The following is a 14319-nucleotide window of genomic DNA, read 5'->3' as shown; positions in this document are numbered from 1 at the left end:
ACTCTGTAGTTTATGGAATACAGTTGAAATTATTTGGTATAATCAACGTATACGGTGCGTTCCACTAAGCGCTCACAACGATCAAAATGCTCCTTTAGTCGTTCCACATAACAACCGCGGTCGTTGTGGTCGCGGCGAAAACGTCACTCATGACGTCATTACTAACGCTCACGCGAAGCCCGCAACGACCCATCTGAAAACGTGGGTCGTAGTGAGCGTTGAGAAAATTAGCGGTTTTTTTGAAACTGACAACAATAAAAATGGCGATCGTGAAACTGACATGAAGGATTACAGATTAAATCTTAACCTCTTTAATCTTTTACTTTCTTTTCACTACCTCGCCATTTGTATTATTACCTCCACGCTCAAAACGCACCATAGTCCATTCCACTTGAATTTAGGACAGTAACGCTCGTAGGTAAGTGGAACGGGAAAAACTGTGGTCGTGAGCGTGATCGTTGTGAGCGCTTAGTGGAACGCACCGTATATAATAATCACTGGTATAATCACTAGTATAATTTATCTAATGCAAGATTCGAGCGGGAAATTCTTAATTGAGTTAAAATATAATTGTAATCAAAGAGAGTATGGAAAGTTTTTTGAAAGTAGGTAAATTGAGTGCAGGAGACACGAAGAAACCTTCTTCTTCTCGTACAAAGGAAGAACGAGACGAGTCGTTAATACCCTGGGTAGAAAAATAGTAAATGTTTTCTTCTATCATCTAACCTTATTACATTTCATTAATTATTATTTTTCCATATCACCTAACGATATTTAGTTTTATAGTACGTAGTCTTGAGTTATTGCTTAATTCTGATTTTTTTTTTTTTTTTTTTTAACTATTTTTATATGTCATTAATCATTATAGTCGACCAAGAACAGTTGAAGATGTAGTTGAGCAAGCAGAAGTCGTAGAAGTATTAAAACAATGCATGGATGGTGGTGACTTTCCAAATTTATTATTTTATGGTCCACCTGGTACTGGTAAAACTAGTACTATTCTAGCAGCGGCTAGGCAATTATTTGGTACGATGTACAAAGAAAGAATTTTAGAATTAAATGCTTCCGATGAAAGAGGGATACTAGTAGTAAGGGATAAGATCAAATCATTCGCCCAACTTACTGCTGGAAGCATAAAAAAAGAGTAAGTATATAATCTTCTTTAAGAGCATTTTTCTTTCTTTTAATATATATATATTACACAGGCATGAGTGTTTGACTCCGCTTTAAGAATGTTTTTCAATTTTATTACGATCGGTACTTATAGCAATTTGATGTTTAAAATAGATAATTGTAAAAATTAGACTTAATATCATTGAATGATAACAATTTGTATTGTCATTTACTAATAAATTATACAACGATGTATATTATTTTATCAATTTTCCCTATTTTTTGTTTTGTGGAGTTAATTCATTTGACATGTGTATGGCTTGTATATATATATATTTATTACAGATATTCATTGCCAATGATGTTTCAGTAAAAGGTCTGAGAGATTAATTGAAGTAACAATCGTACAATTATTTAGAGTAGAATTTGCTTAGTTGTTTTCAGGAGTTTGAACAAAGTATCTTCTTAACTCTTATTACCAACTAAATATAAAATTGCTTGAAGGATTATAAGAAATATTAGAGATATTATTAACTTTTGATCTCTTATTGCAAGCAGACATAGTAGTACTATGTTTTAACATTGTACTTGTTGCTTTGTTATTCTCTATGATAACAATATTACACTGAGGCATATATAATTTATTGACCATTTTATCTCTCGAATATTATATATATAAATTTAGTATATATAGATTTAAGATATATTTATATAAATTAATTTCATATTTTTTAGCGGAAACAAATGTCCTCCATTCAAAATTATTATTTTGGATGAAGCAGACAGTATGACTAATGCAGCGCAAGCAGCTCTTCGTCGTACAATGGAAAAAGAATCTCATAGTACGCGCTTTTGTTTAATTTGTAATTATGTATCAAGGATCATAGAACCTTTGACGTCACGTTGTACAAAGTTTAGATTCAAGCCACTTGGGGAAGAGAAAATTATTGAACGATTGGAATATATATGCGAGAAAGAAGATTTGAAAGCTGAAAAGCCAGTTCTTGTTAAAATTGTAGAAGCTTCGGGTGGTGATTTAAGACGTGCCATTACTTGTTTACAATCTGTCGCAAGATTAAAAGGGAAAGGCATAGAAGTTACGATCAATGACGCGCTTGAAATTATTGGTGTAATTATACCCAATTCTTTTTATTAACTTCAAAATAATAATACATTTTTTGTGAACTGAATTAGTAGTTACCATTCTGAAGAAGCCTAACTTGCGTTCAAATCTGAAGCTTTATATATTTTATAAAAAGAGCTTTAAAGACAAAAGAACTTTATAATATTTTTATCATATTTAAACAAAAATAAGGAGCAAAACAATACTTTTTAATAAATTAAATTGAATAACAATTTACTCTTATAGACTCTAGCCGTTTTAAATAACAGTTACTTTAACCGATGCTATATTTACTATAAACAGCTATTATATACAATTTTATTATATACCCGATGTTTGTTTATCCAAGTCAGGTTTCTTCTCGAAGAATTATATATTTACACACATACACACACGTTATTTACTATAATTAATATTTATTTATACAGTTTGTTCCCGACGATTGGCTTGACAATTTAATGGATGTATGTAAATCTAAAGATAATAATAAGGTTGAAACATTCGTAGAAGATTTTTTACTAGAAGCTTTCGCAACTTCACAGGTATTTTTTTAATTTTTTGCCAAGACATTTTGTTATTTACATTTTATTGACATTTCTTTTAGGTAATAGAACAACTAAACGAAAGAATAATTTATTCCAATGAATTTTCGGATAAGCAAAAGGCAATAATAGCAGAAAAACTTGGGGTAAATAAAAATATAAGAGATTTTTAAATATATAATCATCTTCATCTATTGTCCCCCTCAAAGTTTGATACAACATTACGGAGAAATACCGTGTTTAAAAAAAAAATGAAATACATAGGGTATAATGCGTATGAGTAATATAACAATATTTTTGTTATGTTTTAGCAATGTAGCTACAGATTATTGGAAGGAGGCAGCGAATATATACAACTTATGGACCTTTGCTATTGTATTATAAAGGTATACAATTGAACAAAAGTTTTCTTGCCAAATAAAAATCAAACGTTTTTTTTTATCATTTACATGGAATTGTATGTTTAATATATACCTACATATATTGAGAATAAAATAAAAATATTTTATATTTTTTTAACATAAGTATTGAAGAATATTGAATAGTTCTATTATGTGATCTAATCACTTTTCTTTGAGTATCAAAGTCGCCAGGAATCTGTATGAGCATTTCTGGCGGTACAGCTAATTAAATTAAAGTAATAGAAGAGAGATGCACGTATATATTTTTAAATAAAGTTAAATTTCTTTCAAAATGAAATTATTTTTAATGTTGTTATATCCAACAAATAATGAGTATAAGTATTATTATCAATCTTATAAAGTGTTGAATTTGTGTTTTATGTATGATTCCAAGTGATGCGTCATGACCATTTGTTTCTGAAAAAACAAAATTTTAATTATATTAACTATTTACTTGTACAATATCATATATAAAAATGTATTTTACATGCTATATTTTAAAATAACCATATTTAAAATTCTATACTGTACTTATCCAATTATTAAGAGGGTAAGGAACGTAGAATTTTAAACTTTTTATTTCTCTCTCACTCTCTACGTTCCCTCACCGTAATCATAATATTGCGGTTCTTCTGTTGGTTCTTCCTCATCGCATTCTTCAGTAACAGATCTGATTCTGATATTTTCTTTTCTCGAATGCTGCCTTTGCTTCTTACTTGGATAAGGGAATATGATACGATTGAAACTTGTCATGCGAGCTTTAGATCCAATGCTTTGATGTCCCAACTAGAAAAATCAGGAAGGAAACAAATAAATACTAACCATAATCATGGTATTCGACAGTTGACTCCGTGTCGGTAACCTCATTGTCCTCTTCCTCCTCTAAATTTTCGATATTATCGTTTTCTTCTTTTCCTGCAGTCTCATCGTCAATCTCATAATCTTCTTCTTCGTCGTTGTCGTCGTCGTTGTCTTCGTCGTCGTCGTCATCATCGTCATCGTTATTCTCACCATCATTTTCAATCTCATCTTTATTTTCACTCATGATCGAATCTTTATATCGTCTATATTCTTGATAAGCAAATTTGTTTCCTTCTGCACTGTAATCCGTATTTCCATATCCATACCTATCATGATTTATGCTTTGCAAAAGGTGTCGACCCAACGATCTCATAGATTTCATATATTTTGGAGTTACTAACAGGATCTCTTTTTGGAAAACAATTTTGTCAAATTTTGTCAATCTCTGACATTTTATGTTTACAAATGGTATAGAAACATTGTTTGCAAGTACCTTTAAAATCATTATTATAAAATACTCCATTGCTTTTCCGGCTATTGTTATTTAATCCTTTTTCTAGAGTGCATATAGATATATTCTTTTGGAAATAGTCATCAATGGAAAGATAAATTTCATTAATATCGAGGACCTTTGGAGCTGAATAATTGTTGACTATTTGTTGTTGTGGAATAATTACAAACAAAAATTTATAAATATATAAGCTTTTTTATGAGCTTGTACTTTGACGTTAATTTATACCGTACCTTCTGCGAGCATATAATTGAATTTCCTGAATTCTGTCAATCTCAATGAATGTAAATTTCCAAAATTGAAAATTGAACAATTGTGTAGTTGAAAAAATAATTTGATCGCGTAATAACTATTAATAATCTTCATTATAAATGGTAAATCGTCTAATTCTACAAAAACCTAAATGTGTATGATGAAACAAATATAAAAAAAAGTAAATTAGATTTTTTTTTTTTTTTTTAATATTTAAAATAATCATTATTATGTATTAATAATTGTGAAATTGATCTCTTACATTATAAAAATAATCTCTGTTCTCTAAAAAAGCATATTGCTCTACTTGCAAACGTCTAATCCAAAATGTTATATCATAATTCGATAAATGATATATTTCTTGTGACATAGCAGAGAATTGATCCTCATCATTTACGAGTATATCATTGTTCCGACGAATTTTACCATGCGATAGAATAAGGAAAGTTAAAAATAATGCAAAGATAAGCATAGCATTTGTATTGACATCAAAGAACTTGGCAGATCAAAACATTTGCATCCATTTGCGTTTATTTTTCGCACAATAAGTCTTAATCGCAATATATATATATATCGATTATTATACTCCTCGCATGATTTATTGTCTATATATATATATATTTACAGATAAATAATCAATATTATTCAAAACATATGATTTTGAGACTGTGGTTCGAAGTAACATATTATAATTCAACGAAATTATAATTAAGAAAGTTCCTATCTCTCATTGTTAATAATAATAATAATAATAATAAGTTAATATAAAAAGGCATTTAAAAATGGTCACACGGTAGTAAAATTGGCGCCGTGGTTTATATTTCCCGCGTCGGCTATAACGCGCTCTATTGACAAAGTCATAAACTAAGAGAAAACCCGTTTCGATTAATTCTTTGGATCAGTCGCAAATCATTCATTTCCTGACTCCTGGTTGAACTGGTAGTTCTGTGTAGACTTGGTAGAAATATTGGAACGTTTTCAGGGTTAGAGAAAAGAGTGTTATTTAGCGATCTTTATGAGTGATAACGAAGTCAAAATGAAGAGTAAGATCGACGTGCGGTTATATACGAATATAAGGAATGCATCGTCGAGACTCGAGGTCAGAACTAAGTGTAAGAACAGTGACGATGAATCGTGATCTTAGTGGTTGGCCTTGTCCACTTCAGCAGTCGTCGTCATCGTCGTCGGCAGCAGCGTTTCGTCCTATTCACCGCTGTTGTCTTTTTAACAGCGGTGCAACAGTCGATGAAGAAGAGTTGGCAGAGGAAGAAACACAGAAAAAGAGAGAGAGAGAGAGAGAGAAGTGGAGCAATAGCAACGGCAAAGACAAAAGCAAAGGCAACTGCAACAGCATTAGTAATAGTAGTAATTATAGCAATAAGAGTAAAAACAAATTAACACAACAACAACAACAACAACAGCAACAACTGGGAGCGCCAAAGATCGCATGGAATGGCAGCGGCCCTGAAGAAAAACCATTCTCGGAGAAGATTGGCCGCATTGACATTTCTATCGAACATCTCTCTCGATGGAAGTCATCGTGATACAAAACTGGCAATTCTATCGCGCAAGCCCACCTTTCCTGGGGCCGGTGGAATCGGGGGTGAAAGAAAGGTTGCAGAACACGCGCGAACTTTGAGCGACGGTGGGGAAAACCGCAGACGAAGTTCGACATCGAGATTCGAATTCGAAGAAGATTCCTTCGAGGAAACAAGCTCACCTTTATTATTGTCCTCGAGACAGTATATTGACAGCTCAATGACTATCGATCAAGATGAAAAACAATGTTACCGACGAGATTGTCCGTCTGGTGCTGATTCCTCGTCCTCGCCTCGCGACTCTCATAAACAAATTTATTGTGCAAACAGTGCAAGGCGCAGAGATTCGATTGATTGTTCAGATGAATCTCTTGTCCCCGCTAAGGTGGCTGTAGCTGCCTTCCTAGAACAGGAAAGAAACTATCCACATTTACCTTCTTCTGGATTGCATACCGGTTCTTTTAGAGAACGGTAAAATCTTCCCTTTTTTTTTATTTTTTCATCGTGTGTTATTCTCAAAACTTCATTCCGACTCGTTATATAAGATATATCTGTCTTTGTTAATTATCTAATCCCTACTATGGTAATCTTTCTCAGCCAGCAATCGATGGTTTTTACGATAATCGTCATAGTTGATTAAAACCATCTAAGTTGATTATATTTTCTCTCCTCCTCTTGTCCCTCTCTGTTTTATACGAAATAATGGATTTTAGGGTTGTTCTATTTTAACTATTTTTATTTGTTAATATTATGCATGATTGTCGATTGTAAATATGTATAAGATTGTCGTATACACTGTCGTATTTGAGAATTATTTTAATGGCTATTATTATAATGCGTTTTTGAAGTCTTCTATAATTCGCAAATTCTATTACAAGCCTGATTATACGTTTAAAACATAATAGAAAAAAAACTATTACGTCTCTTAGTGTACATATTCAAATCTTATTACAATTAGGGAATAATTTGATTTACCGACAAATGATTTCAATGATAATTTATTTCTTATTGATTCAGGATTCAGGACAATTAAAAATCCTATTGATATCATTGAAAGATACTCTTCATTTTTTGACCAGAAATAATATTATGTCATAGTTAAAACTGGGTCATTGAGGAGACCTGTGTTACATGCAAAAAATAATAATCGCAGTTATCTCTCTATAATTTATTTCTTTTTTTTGCATAGAACATATTGTTATTATAAAAAATGTAGCTGTTCATTTAAAAAAATTAAGTCGATCTGGAAACCTTACACAAAAAAAAAATAAATAATTGCTATAATATATCTCCCCCTTTAAATTAGACAACTCTAGTCTAAAGAATTGTCCTCAAACTTATTGTTTTTCGAGATAAAAATTCGTAATGATATAGACAGTATAAATATATTATAATATTGCATTATTATATTGTATCAAGTCAATGATTTAAGCTTACAAAAAAAGCATTAAAGAGACTTTATTTGTGTGGGTGTGCGCGCGTGTGTGTGATGAATTATATCATATATGGTACCATTGGTTTTTAAATGCATTAATAATAAAATCTATTAAGATAACGTGAATGATTGATGCTGCAGCACTGGAACAACTGGGAGCGATTATTCCTTGCTCGAGAGACGCGTTGGCTCGTTGCAATATAAAAAACGGATAAGTCATCAAACATCAACGCTATCCGAAGATATAAAGCATCGATGTAATAGCAGCAATGAAAGCATTGGTTCGCTTCGTTCCAAATCGCAATCAACATTTTCTAAGGCAAAGGGAAAATCATCTTGCAACAATAACATACAACAAACCGGTACTACTAATAATATACCAGAGATTACGAAAGCGATACGATTGGTACAACGACCAGCTAACAGACAAAAATTTGGAGACGACAGGCTTGTTTTGGTTTCTGATAAATACGTTCCATTTTTAATATTCTCGACTCTTCCTTACAACAAGGGTCGTTCAAGTTGGTAAGTAGAGATAAAAAATGATAATAAAAAATATCTAATGAATAGATAAAACATTACACTGTACAGTGTGTTCCACGTATATAAGATGTGAGAAGAAAAAAACTTGGTATTAAAATCAACTTTTACAAATGAAACTGTAAAAACAAATATTTCGCTTATAACGCATGTTTTTAAAAGGATATTGATTTTTGTATCAAACTTCGTACTCCAATTTGAACAATGAATTGACACATTCAGATATTTTAGATTTTACATTTGAAATTACTTATTTTCGTCCATTGAGCGAAACACTGTGTTCTGGTGATAATATACAGAGTCTCTCTCTACATTGTTTTATATAATTATATTTATAATAATATTTATAATATTTTTTATTTATAATATATATTATTTATAGGTCCGAACTGAGGAGAGATACAGGAAAAAGGAAAAACGTTTCATCTCAAAGACCGCTGTCTGCTATCAATGACACTATCGATCCATTTGGTCTTCTTGGTATAGAAAGAGCTAAAGACGGACAGGTATATACTTAAATGATCAATTTACGATTCGTTATTTTTATTTATTTTACCATATATTTCCGAAATCGATTATATCGTGATTCCATTAATAAGAATCCGAAATTACTATTACTCATATATACTTTGCATTTTAAGTAGTCATTAGTGCAACTTTGAGAAAAAAGAAATTCCTTGAAGAACAAAAATTGCTCTTTTTCTTTTTTTAATCAAACAATTATGTTAACGATATTTTTTTTCCTTTAGAAATATTACATTCTGATCTACCATATTATCAGTTCATCTAGACACTATAATTTAGTAAGAAGCAGAAGTTACTGTAGAATCGCTAAAAAACCAGTAATAAAATTATACATTTATATATTTTTTATTAAAACAGTTTTTTATTTATTCTCAATTGACATCGAATAGTAATTAAAAATATAAAAAAGAGCAAAAAAATTAAAAAGAATAATTAAATAGAAATTAATTTTGACTGATCTGGTAGAAATGGATGATATACACATAACGGATTTCGGATATTTACGATACTATTTATATAAAAGAGATTTATTTTTAGTATTAATTGTATCCAAATCTCTCTCTGCATTGCATTTTTTTTTTCATTTTCTTCTTTTTTGTTTTTTTTTTTCTTTCCTTTTTCTATTCCAGGAAATATCCTACGAACGATTGTTGGTGCCATCGAGACAATTTCAAAGAGAGAGAAAATTATTCTCGACCGAGAGTGAAACGATAGAATTATCTCATGTTATAGCAAATAAGCATCACCCGGTACAAAGGTATTTCTTCAAGATAAAGCAATTTTATTTTTAGAAGAATGTTTCAAGTATGTGTCCAAAGCATCTATCTACATTTGTATTAGCACGCACATTATATACGTTGCCATATTTAGAATGAATTATTACCGTTCACTAATTTCATTCGTGTATCAGTTATCTTTTCTTATTAATATCGTGCGTTAAATTATTTTTCCCTTTAATCTCTTTTTTTCTCACAACTAATAGAAATTTCTAATATCATTACTTCATAAGTTTCTCGTATCGTACATTTTTTAAAATAATAGTATTATAATAATATAAGATACTTTTTTCACATTCAATCACATTCTTTAACAACATCGCTTCAAAATCATCTTTTTGCAGGACAAAAACTATAACATGGAACTTGGATCACACGAAATGGTAAAAGTTATTTTAACCCTCTCCCCCTCCGCAGAAAAAAAAACAAATATAATTGTAGACAAAGCAAGCTAGGATTGTAAGCGAAATTTGTTTTTTTTGCACGACATGTGCTTGGTGTAGACCAGTCGTAAAATTAGCACTCTGCATAGAAAAAAGATTCCTTATTATGGATATCTTATTTTACATTTGTATTTATATTTATTTTTTTCCGTTCATCGACGGAAAATAAATGGGGGAAATAAGTAATAGATTTAAAAGTATTTAAAACTAAACTGTACAATAAGAAAATTAAAGATACACTAATATAGAAATTTTGAGTTTGAGTTAGCGGATTATAGAATGTTCTTATTTAACAAAGAATAATTAAAAAATAAGATATTAGATAAGATATTTCTTGATTATTTAATTATAATGATGATCGTATTTTAATTATATTTAAATTAAATAAATCCTATGTAAATAAGTAAATATGATAAGTCCTAAAATTCATTTAAATATTACTTAAATGGCATTAATAATTTCTTTCATCTGCACATTATTCGCACAGTGGATGTATGGTCATTCTTACACAAAAAGCCTTACAAAAAATTCTTACACTTTAAGGGAGTATTTCAATTTTTCGTGTCAATAAGTAGTAGCAGCCTTTGGAAATCTCCTTCTCGAAAAATAAAAAAACACACGGTATTTGATTATCATATCTATTAATTTTTAAAGAAAATAAATATAAAAATTTATAGAGAGTTGTAGAGAGAAATTACATGTATTTAAAAGTTGTATCGCTGAGTGTGTAGGGATTAATGGCATTTTATCTTTTTGACACAAAAAACCAGAATACAACTTAACATAAGTTTTTATTTCTTTCGTAAATTTGTCTATTACTTATAATGGTCAGTAACTTTGATATACATATTTAATATACAATAATATTACATGTGTGTTACTTAGTTTAGTTCACTATTATTATTATTATTTTTACCATCCGCATTGTATTTTTTACTATATGCATGTCAACATATGTAATTTTATTTATAGGAGTATGTAAATCTTACATAATAGATAATTAATATTTTTTGTTATTATTATTACAGGTGTCTTTCATATGACACAGCAACACATCGTTTGCAGCACAATGCTCCTGAATCTCCTCCGTTGTCTTTTGGTGCTGATCCTATCAGTAAATGTATATAATAATATATGATCTACTTGATAATTAGCAAAATGACTAGTTTTTAAATACCATTTCTAATAATTTTTTATTCAATTTATTTAGTTTATGATTGGGACGAACAATCCCTGCAATACAATCCAAATTTGTTAGATGATCCAGAACTTATTGCAGGGAAGCATAGAACTCTCCTGACTTTTACGTCATATATGGTATTTATTTATTTATATATATATATACATAATACAACACGCGCGCGTGCGTGTAAACTGTTTTTGTTAGTAAAGTAAAAGCAAGTTATTGTCAAGTGAATATTTTTCTCTTAAATGTTATCATATAATATTTTTTTTATAGGCATCGGTAATTGATTATGTGAAACCTTCCGATTTAAAAAAAGAATTGAATGATAAGTTTAAGGAAAAGTTTCCACATATAGAACTAACGCTCAGTAAATTACGTAGGTATGTATTGTAACATTATTGTGTGGTAACATTATTTTCCGACACCCTATATAATATATCTTAAAAGGGATGTGAATATTTTCTGATTAATTTAAACTTATAGTTTAAAACGAGAGATGCGAAAGATAGCAAAGACAGAGTATGGCATTGATATGTTGACTGTGGCGATGGCTTACGTATACTTTGAAAAATTAATTCTTCGTAATATTGTGACCAAACAAACCCGCAAATTGTGCGCAGGTGCTTGTTTACTTCTTGCAGCAAAATTAAATGATGTTAAAGGCGATGTTTTAAAATCGTTGATCGAGGTACTTATTTTTATTGGTAAATTTATAATCGTTCGTTTATTAATAATTGATCTTAAAACATTTTACAGAGGATAGAAAGTGTATTTCGCTTGAATCGTAAGGATCTGATAACATCTGAATTTGCTGTACTCGTCGCATTAGAATTTGGCTTACACCTTCCAAATTGGGAAATATTTCCTCATTATCAACGTTTGATATACGAATCTTGACCTTCCTTTCCATCCTTCTTCGTACAAAGACGTCAAACATTATCTTCTTAATCGTGCAAGAAGTTGAAGATAAATATCGAAGCTAACAAATATCGATCCTCGCTAATGTTGAATATAAGTAAAGCAGAAAGAAATGTGAGTTGAATTTTTAAAAAAAGAACATTGGTGGATGTTTAATGATAAAGCGCTAAGTATGAAAATTATATGCAATGTGATATAAGATTAAAATAGAAATAAATCATACATCTTCATTTTTACTAATACATAAATCTGAGAAAGAGCTTGCAAATTTAAATCGTTTTAATAAATTAAAAACGAAAGAAAGATATTCTTATAGAGAGAAAGAAGACAATATAAGTTGGGCTCAATATTTTATTTCTTATTTTATAATCATATTGTGGCAATATGAATTTATTTTTCTACGCATAGTATAATTATTCATAAAAGCAAAAAAGGCATAAAAGAGACAAATGAGAAACTCTTTGAGTTGCATTTTAGTGAAGCTCAAAAAATATAAGAAATTCGATGTTATTATATAATGAAACAATATTAGAACATGCATTTGAGTTTTTTTTTTAAAATTCAAGGTTATTATTATACAATTATGATTAAGATAATATCGAAATAAGCACAATACAAGTCTTGTTGATACAGTCCTAATTACTATTTTATTATTTACAATGATTTATTTTTAACTCAAAGCTTGATTATTATATAATTATAATAACCTTATTTTGTGTGCTTTTAACTGTTTTAGTGATAGATGAAATATTTTAATGAAATATTTTATTTCTTATTTCAAATTTAAACAGTAACTTTAATGTTTTATGCAATTTTAAAGTTTCCTCATAAATGTAATAGATTAAACATGATTAAAAAACTTGTATAATTTAAATTTAATAAGAGATGAAGATCTTAGTTTGATTTAAATATTTTTTATTTTACCAGATCTGTATGTATTATCTTGATCATCAAATTAAATTATTTCAAATTACATACCATATGTTTATGCACATAAAAGATAGTGTTAACTATTAAATTTATTATCGTATAAATCTAAAATACACATTCTACTACTAATTGTAAGATTAATTCAAGATTATAGCAGCGAATTCACCTAAATGCGATGAACAACAAATATGGAATTTGATATATATAAAGAAACTAAAGAAATGTCTTTAATAATGCCTGATATCTATCTATTAATGCCTTCACTCATAAAAATGGTAAAAATACTTACGCGCGTAATTCAGATTTTATTAATATTGGTTTTTATTATTTTCTCGTACTCTTGTAATTTCAATGATATTTCAGTGGATCATCTTAAATGACATACTGTGTATATTTTATATTGTTTTGCTATGAATATGTTTTACCAATAGTTAACTATTTATAATATTTTATCTAAATATATCATTTTCACACGTTTAACACTGTTTATAAAGTTCTTTTATCATTGCCTTATATTTGTTAAAAGAACAACATTGTGTATATTTATGGAATAGTATAAAAAATTACAATTGTGCGAAGTGCTGTATGTATAATTATAATATAATTCCATTAAAAAGAATTTTTAAAAAGCGGTTATTGATATTTTTTGAAGATGCTAATTGGAAAATAAAATACTTATTTTTAGAATATTGTATGTGTTAATATGTACATTTCATGCTTTTTAAATATTTATATCAATTTATATAGATATAATTGAAACCAACGTGACAGATATTAATCATTTTAGTTACCTAATTATTAAGTATAAATATATTTTTTTTGGACTTGTATCTATTGATGTGAGTGAATCAATAACTATTACCGCTTCCGACATTTTTTAATTAACGAAAGTTGTAGAAATGATTGTTTGACAAAACTTAAACTATATAGAAGGGACCATGATACGATGATGACAACGATTTTTTGTTAAGTTTTCATTTCGTTAATGAAGACATTTTTTTCTAATTTTCATAGTTTTGCATATTTAAGATGGTAATAGTTATTGAACTATTCTCCATATAACAATCTAAAATTATGTAAATATATTAGATAATATAGGTATATGTCATATTCGTGTATTTCTATGTGTATCGTATTTCGTCAAGATACAACTTTCGTAAAACATTACATTTCTTTAGTTTTAAACAAACTTATTATAAAGTAAGTTTATGTATATGTATATATAATCTATTTATATAAAAAAATATGATAATACAAAGAGAATACACCCTGTTAAAGAGGCATG

General features: G+C 29.0%; 3 protein-coding genes across 9 annotated transcripts; 2 read left to right on the top strand and 1 right to left on the bottom strand.

Moving 5' to 3' along the window:
- The first annotated feature begins 54 nt into the window (after nt 1-54).
- On the top strand, nt 55-3226 carry LOC106789277 (replication factor C subunit 4). 3 transcript variants are annotated; one of them, XM_014753362.1, is made up of 6 exons: nt 55-700; nt 869-1144; nt 1849-2242; nt 2665-2778; nt 2841-2924; nt 3090-3226. In XM_014753362.1, exons 1-6 carry the CDS (start codon nt 588-590, stop codon nt 3174-3176), a joined length of 1068 nt encoding a protein of 355 aa, XP_014608848.1. In that variant the 5' UTR covers nt 55-587; the 3' UTR covers nt 3177-3226. The 3 variants fall into 3 exon arrangements, with proteins under 3 accessions (XP_014608848.1, XP_014608849.1, XP_014608850.1); XM_014753363.1 differs by having other exon boundaries at nt 57-689; XM_014753364.1 differs by lacking the exon at nt 55-700 and adding an exon at nt 704-785.
- A 238-nt stretch (nt 3227-3464) lies between these two features.
- On the bottom strand, nt 3465-5269 carry LOC106789275 (putative uncharacterized transmembrane protein DDB_G0290641). Of its 2 annotated transcripts, XM_014753358.1 has the most exons (6): nt 5006-5269; nt 4725-4890; nt 4474-4632; nt 4042-4388; nt 3788-3965; nt 3485-3596 (listed from the first exon to the last, which is right to left on the bottom strand). In XM_014753358.1, exons 1-6 carry the CDS (start codon nt 5213-5215, stop codon nt 3493-3495), a joined length of 1164 nt encoding a protein of 387 aa, XP_014608844.1. In that variant the 5' UTR covers nt 5216-5269; the 3' UTR covers nt 3485-3492. The 2 variants fall into 2 exon arrangements, with proteins under 2 accessions (XP_014608845.1, XP_014608844.1); XM_014753359.1 differs by lacking the exon at nt 3788-3965 and having other exon boundaries at nt 3465-3596; nt 4002-4388.
- A 378-nt stretch (nt 5270-5647) lies between these two features.
- Nucleotides 5648-13505, top strand: LOC106789269. 4 transcript variants are annotated; one of them, XM_014753350.1, is made up of 10 exons: nt 5648-6752; nt 7858-8241; nt 8639-8762; nt 9411-9538; nt 9902-9940; nt 11029-11120; nt 11211-11317; nt 11460-11566; nt 11670-11874; nt 11950-12065. In XM_014753350.1, exons 1-10 carry the CDS (start codon nt 6196-6198, stop codon nt 11965-11967), a joined length of 1761 nt encoding a protein of 586 aa, XP_014608836.1. In that variant the 5' UTR covers nt 5648-6195; the 3' UTR covers nt 11968-12065. The 4 variants fall into 4 exon arrangements, with proteins under 4 accessions (XP_014608836.1, XP_014608833.1, XP_014608832.1 ...); XM_014753347.1 differs by having other exon boundaries at nt 5649-6752; nt 11029-11114; nt 11943-13505; XM_014753346.1 differs by having other exon boundaries at nt 5649-6752; nt 11943-13505.
- The last annotated feature ends 814 nt before the right edge of the window (nt 13506-14319 follow it).

The sequence above is a fragment of the Polistes canadensis genome, unplaced genomic scaffold (genome assembly GCF_001313835.1).
Source record: "Polistes canadensis isolate GaletaPanama2010 unplaced genomic scaffold, ASM131383v1 scaffold_173, whole genome shotgun sequence".
In the NCBI taxonomy this organism is placed as follows: domain Eukaryota; kingdom Metazoa; phylum Arthropoda; class Insecta; order Hymenoptera; family Vespidae; genus Polistes; species Polistes canadensis.
Note: the sequence above shows the minus strand (reverse complement) of the source record. Positions and strands in the feature narration are given on the sequence as shown.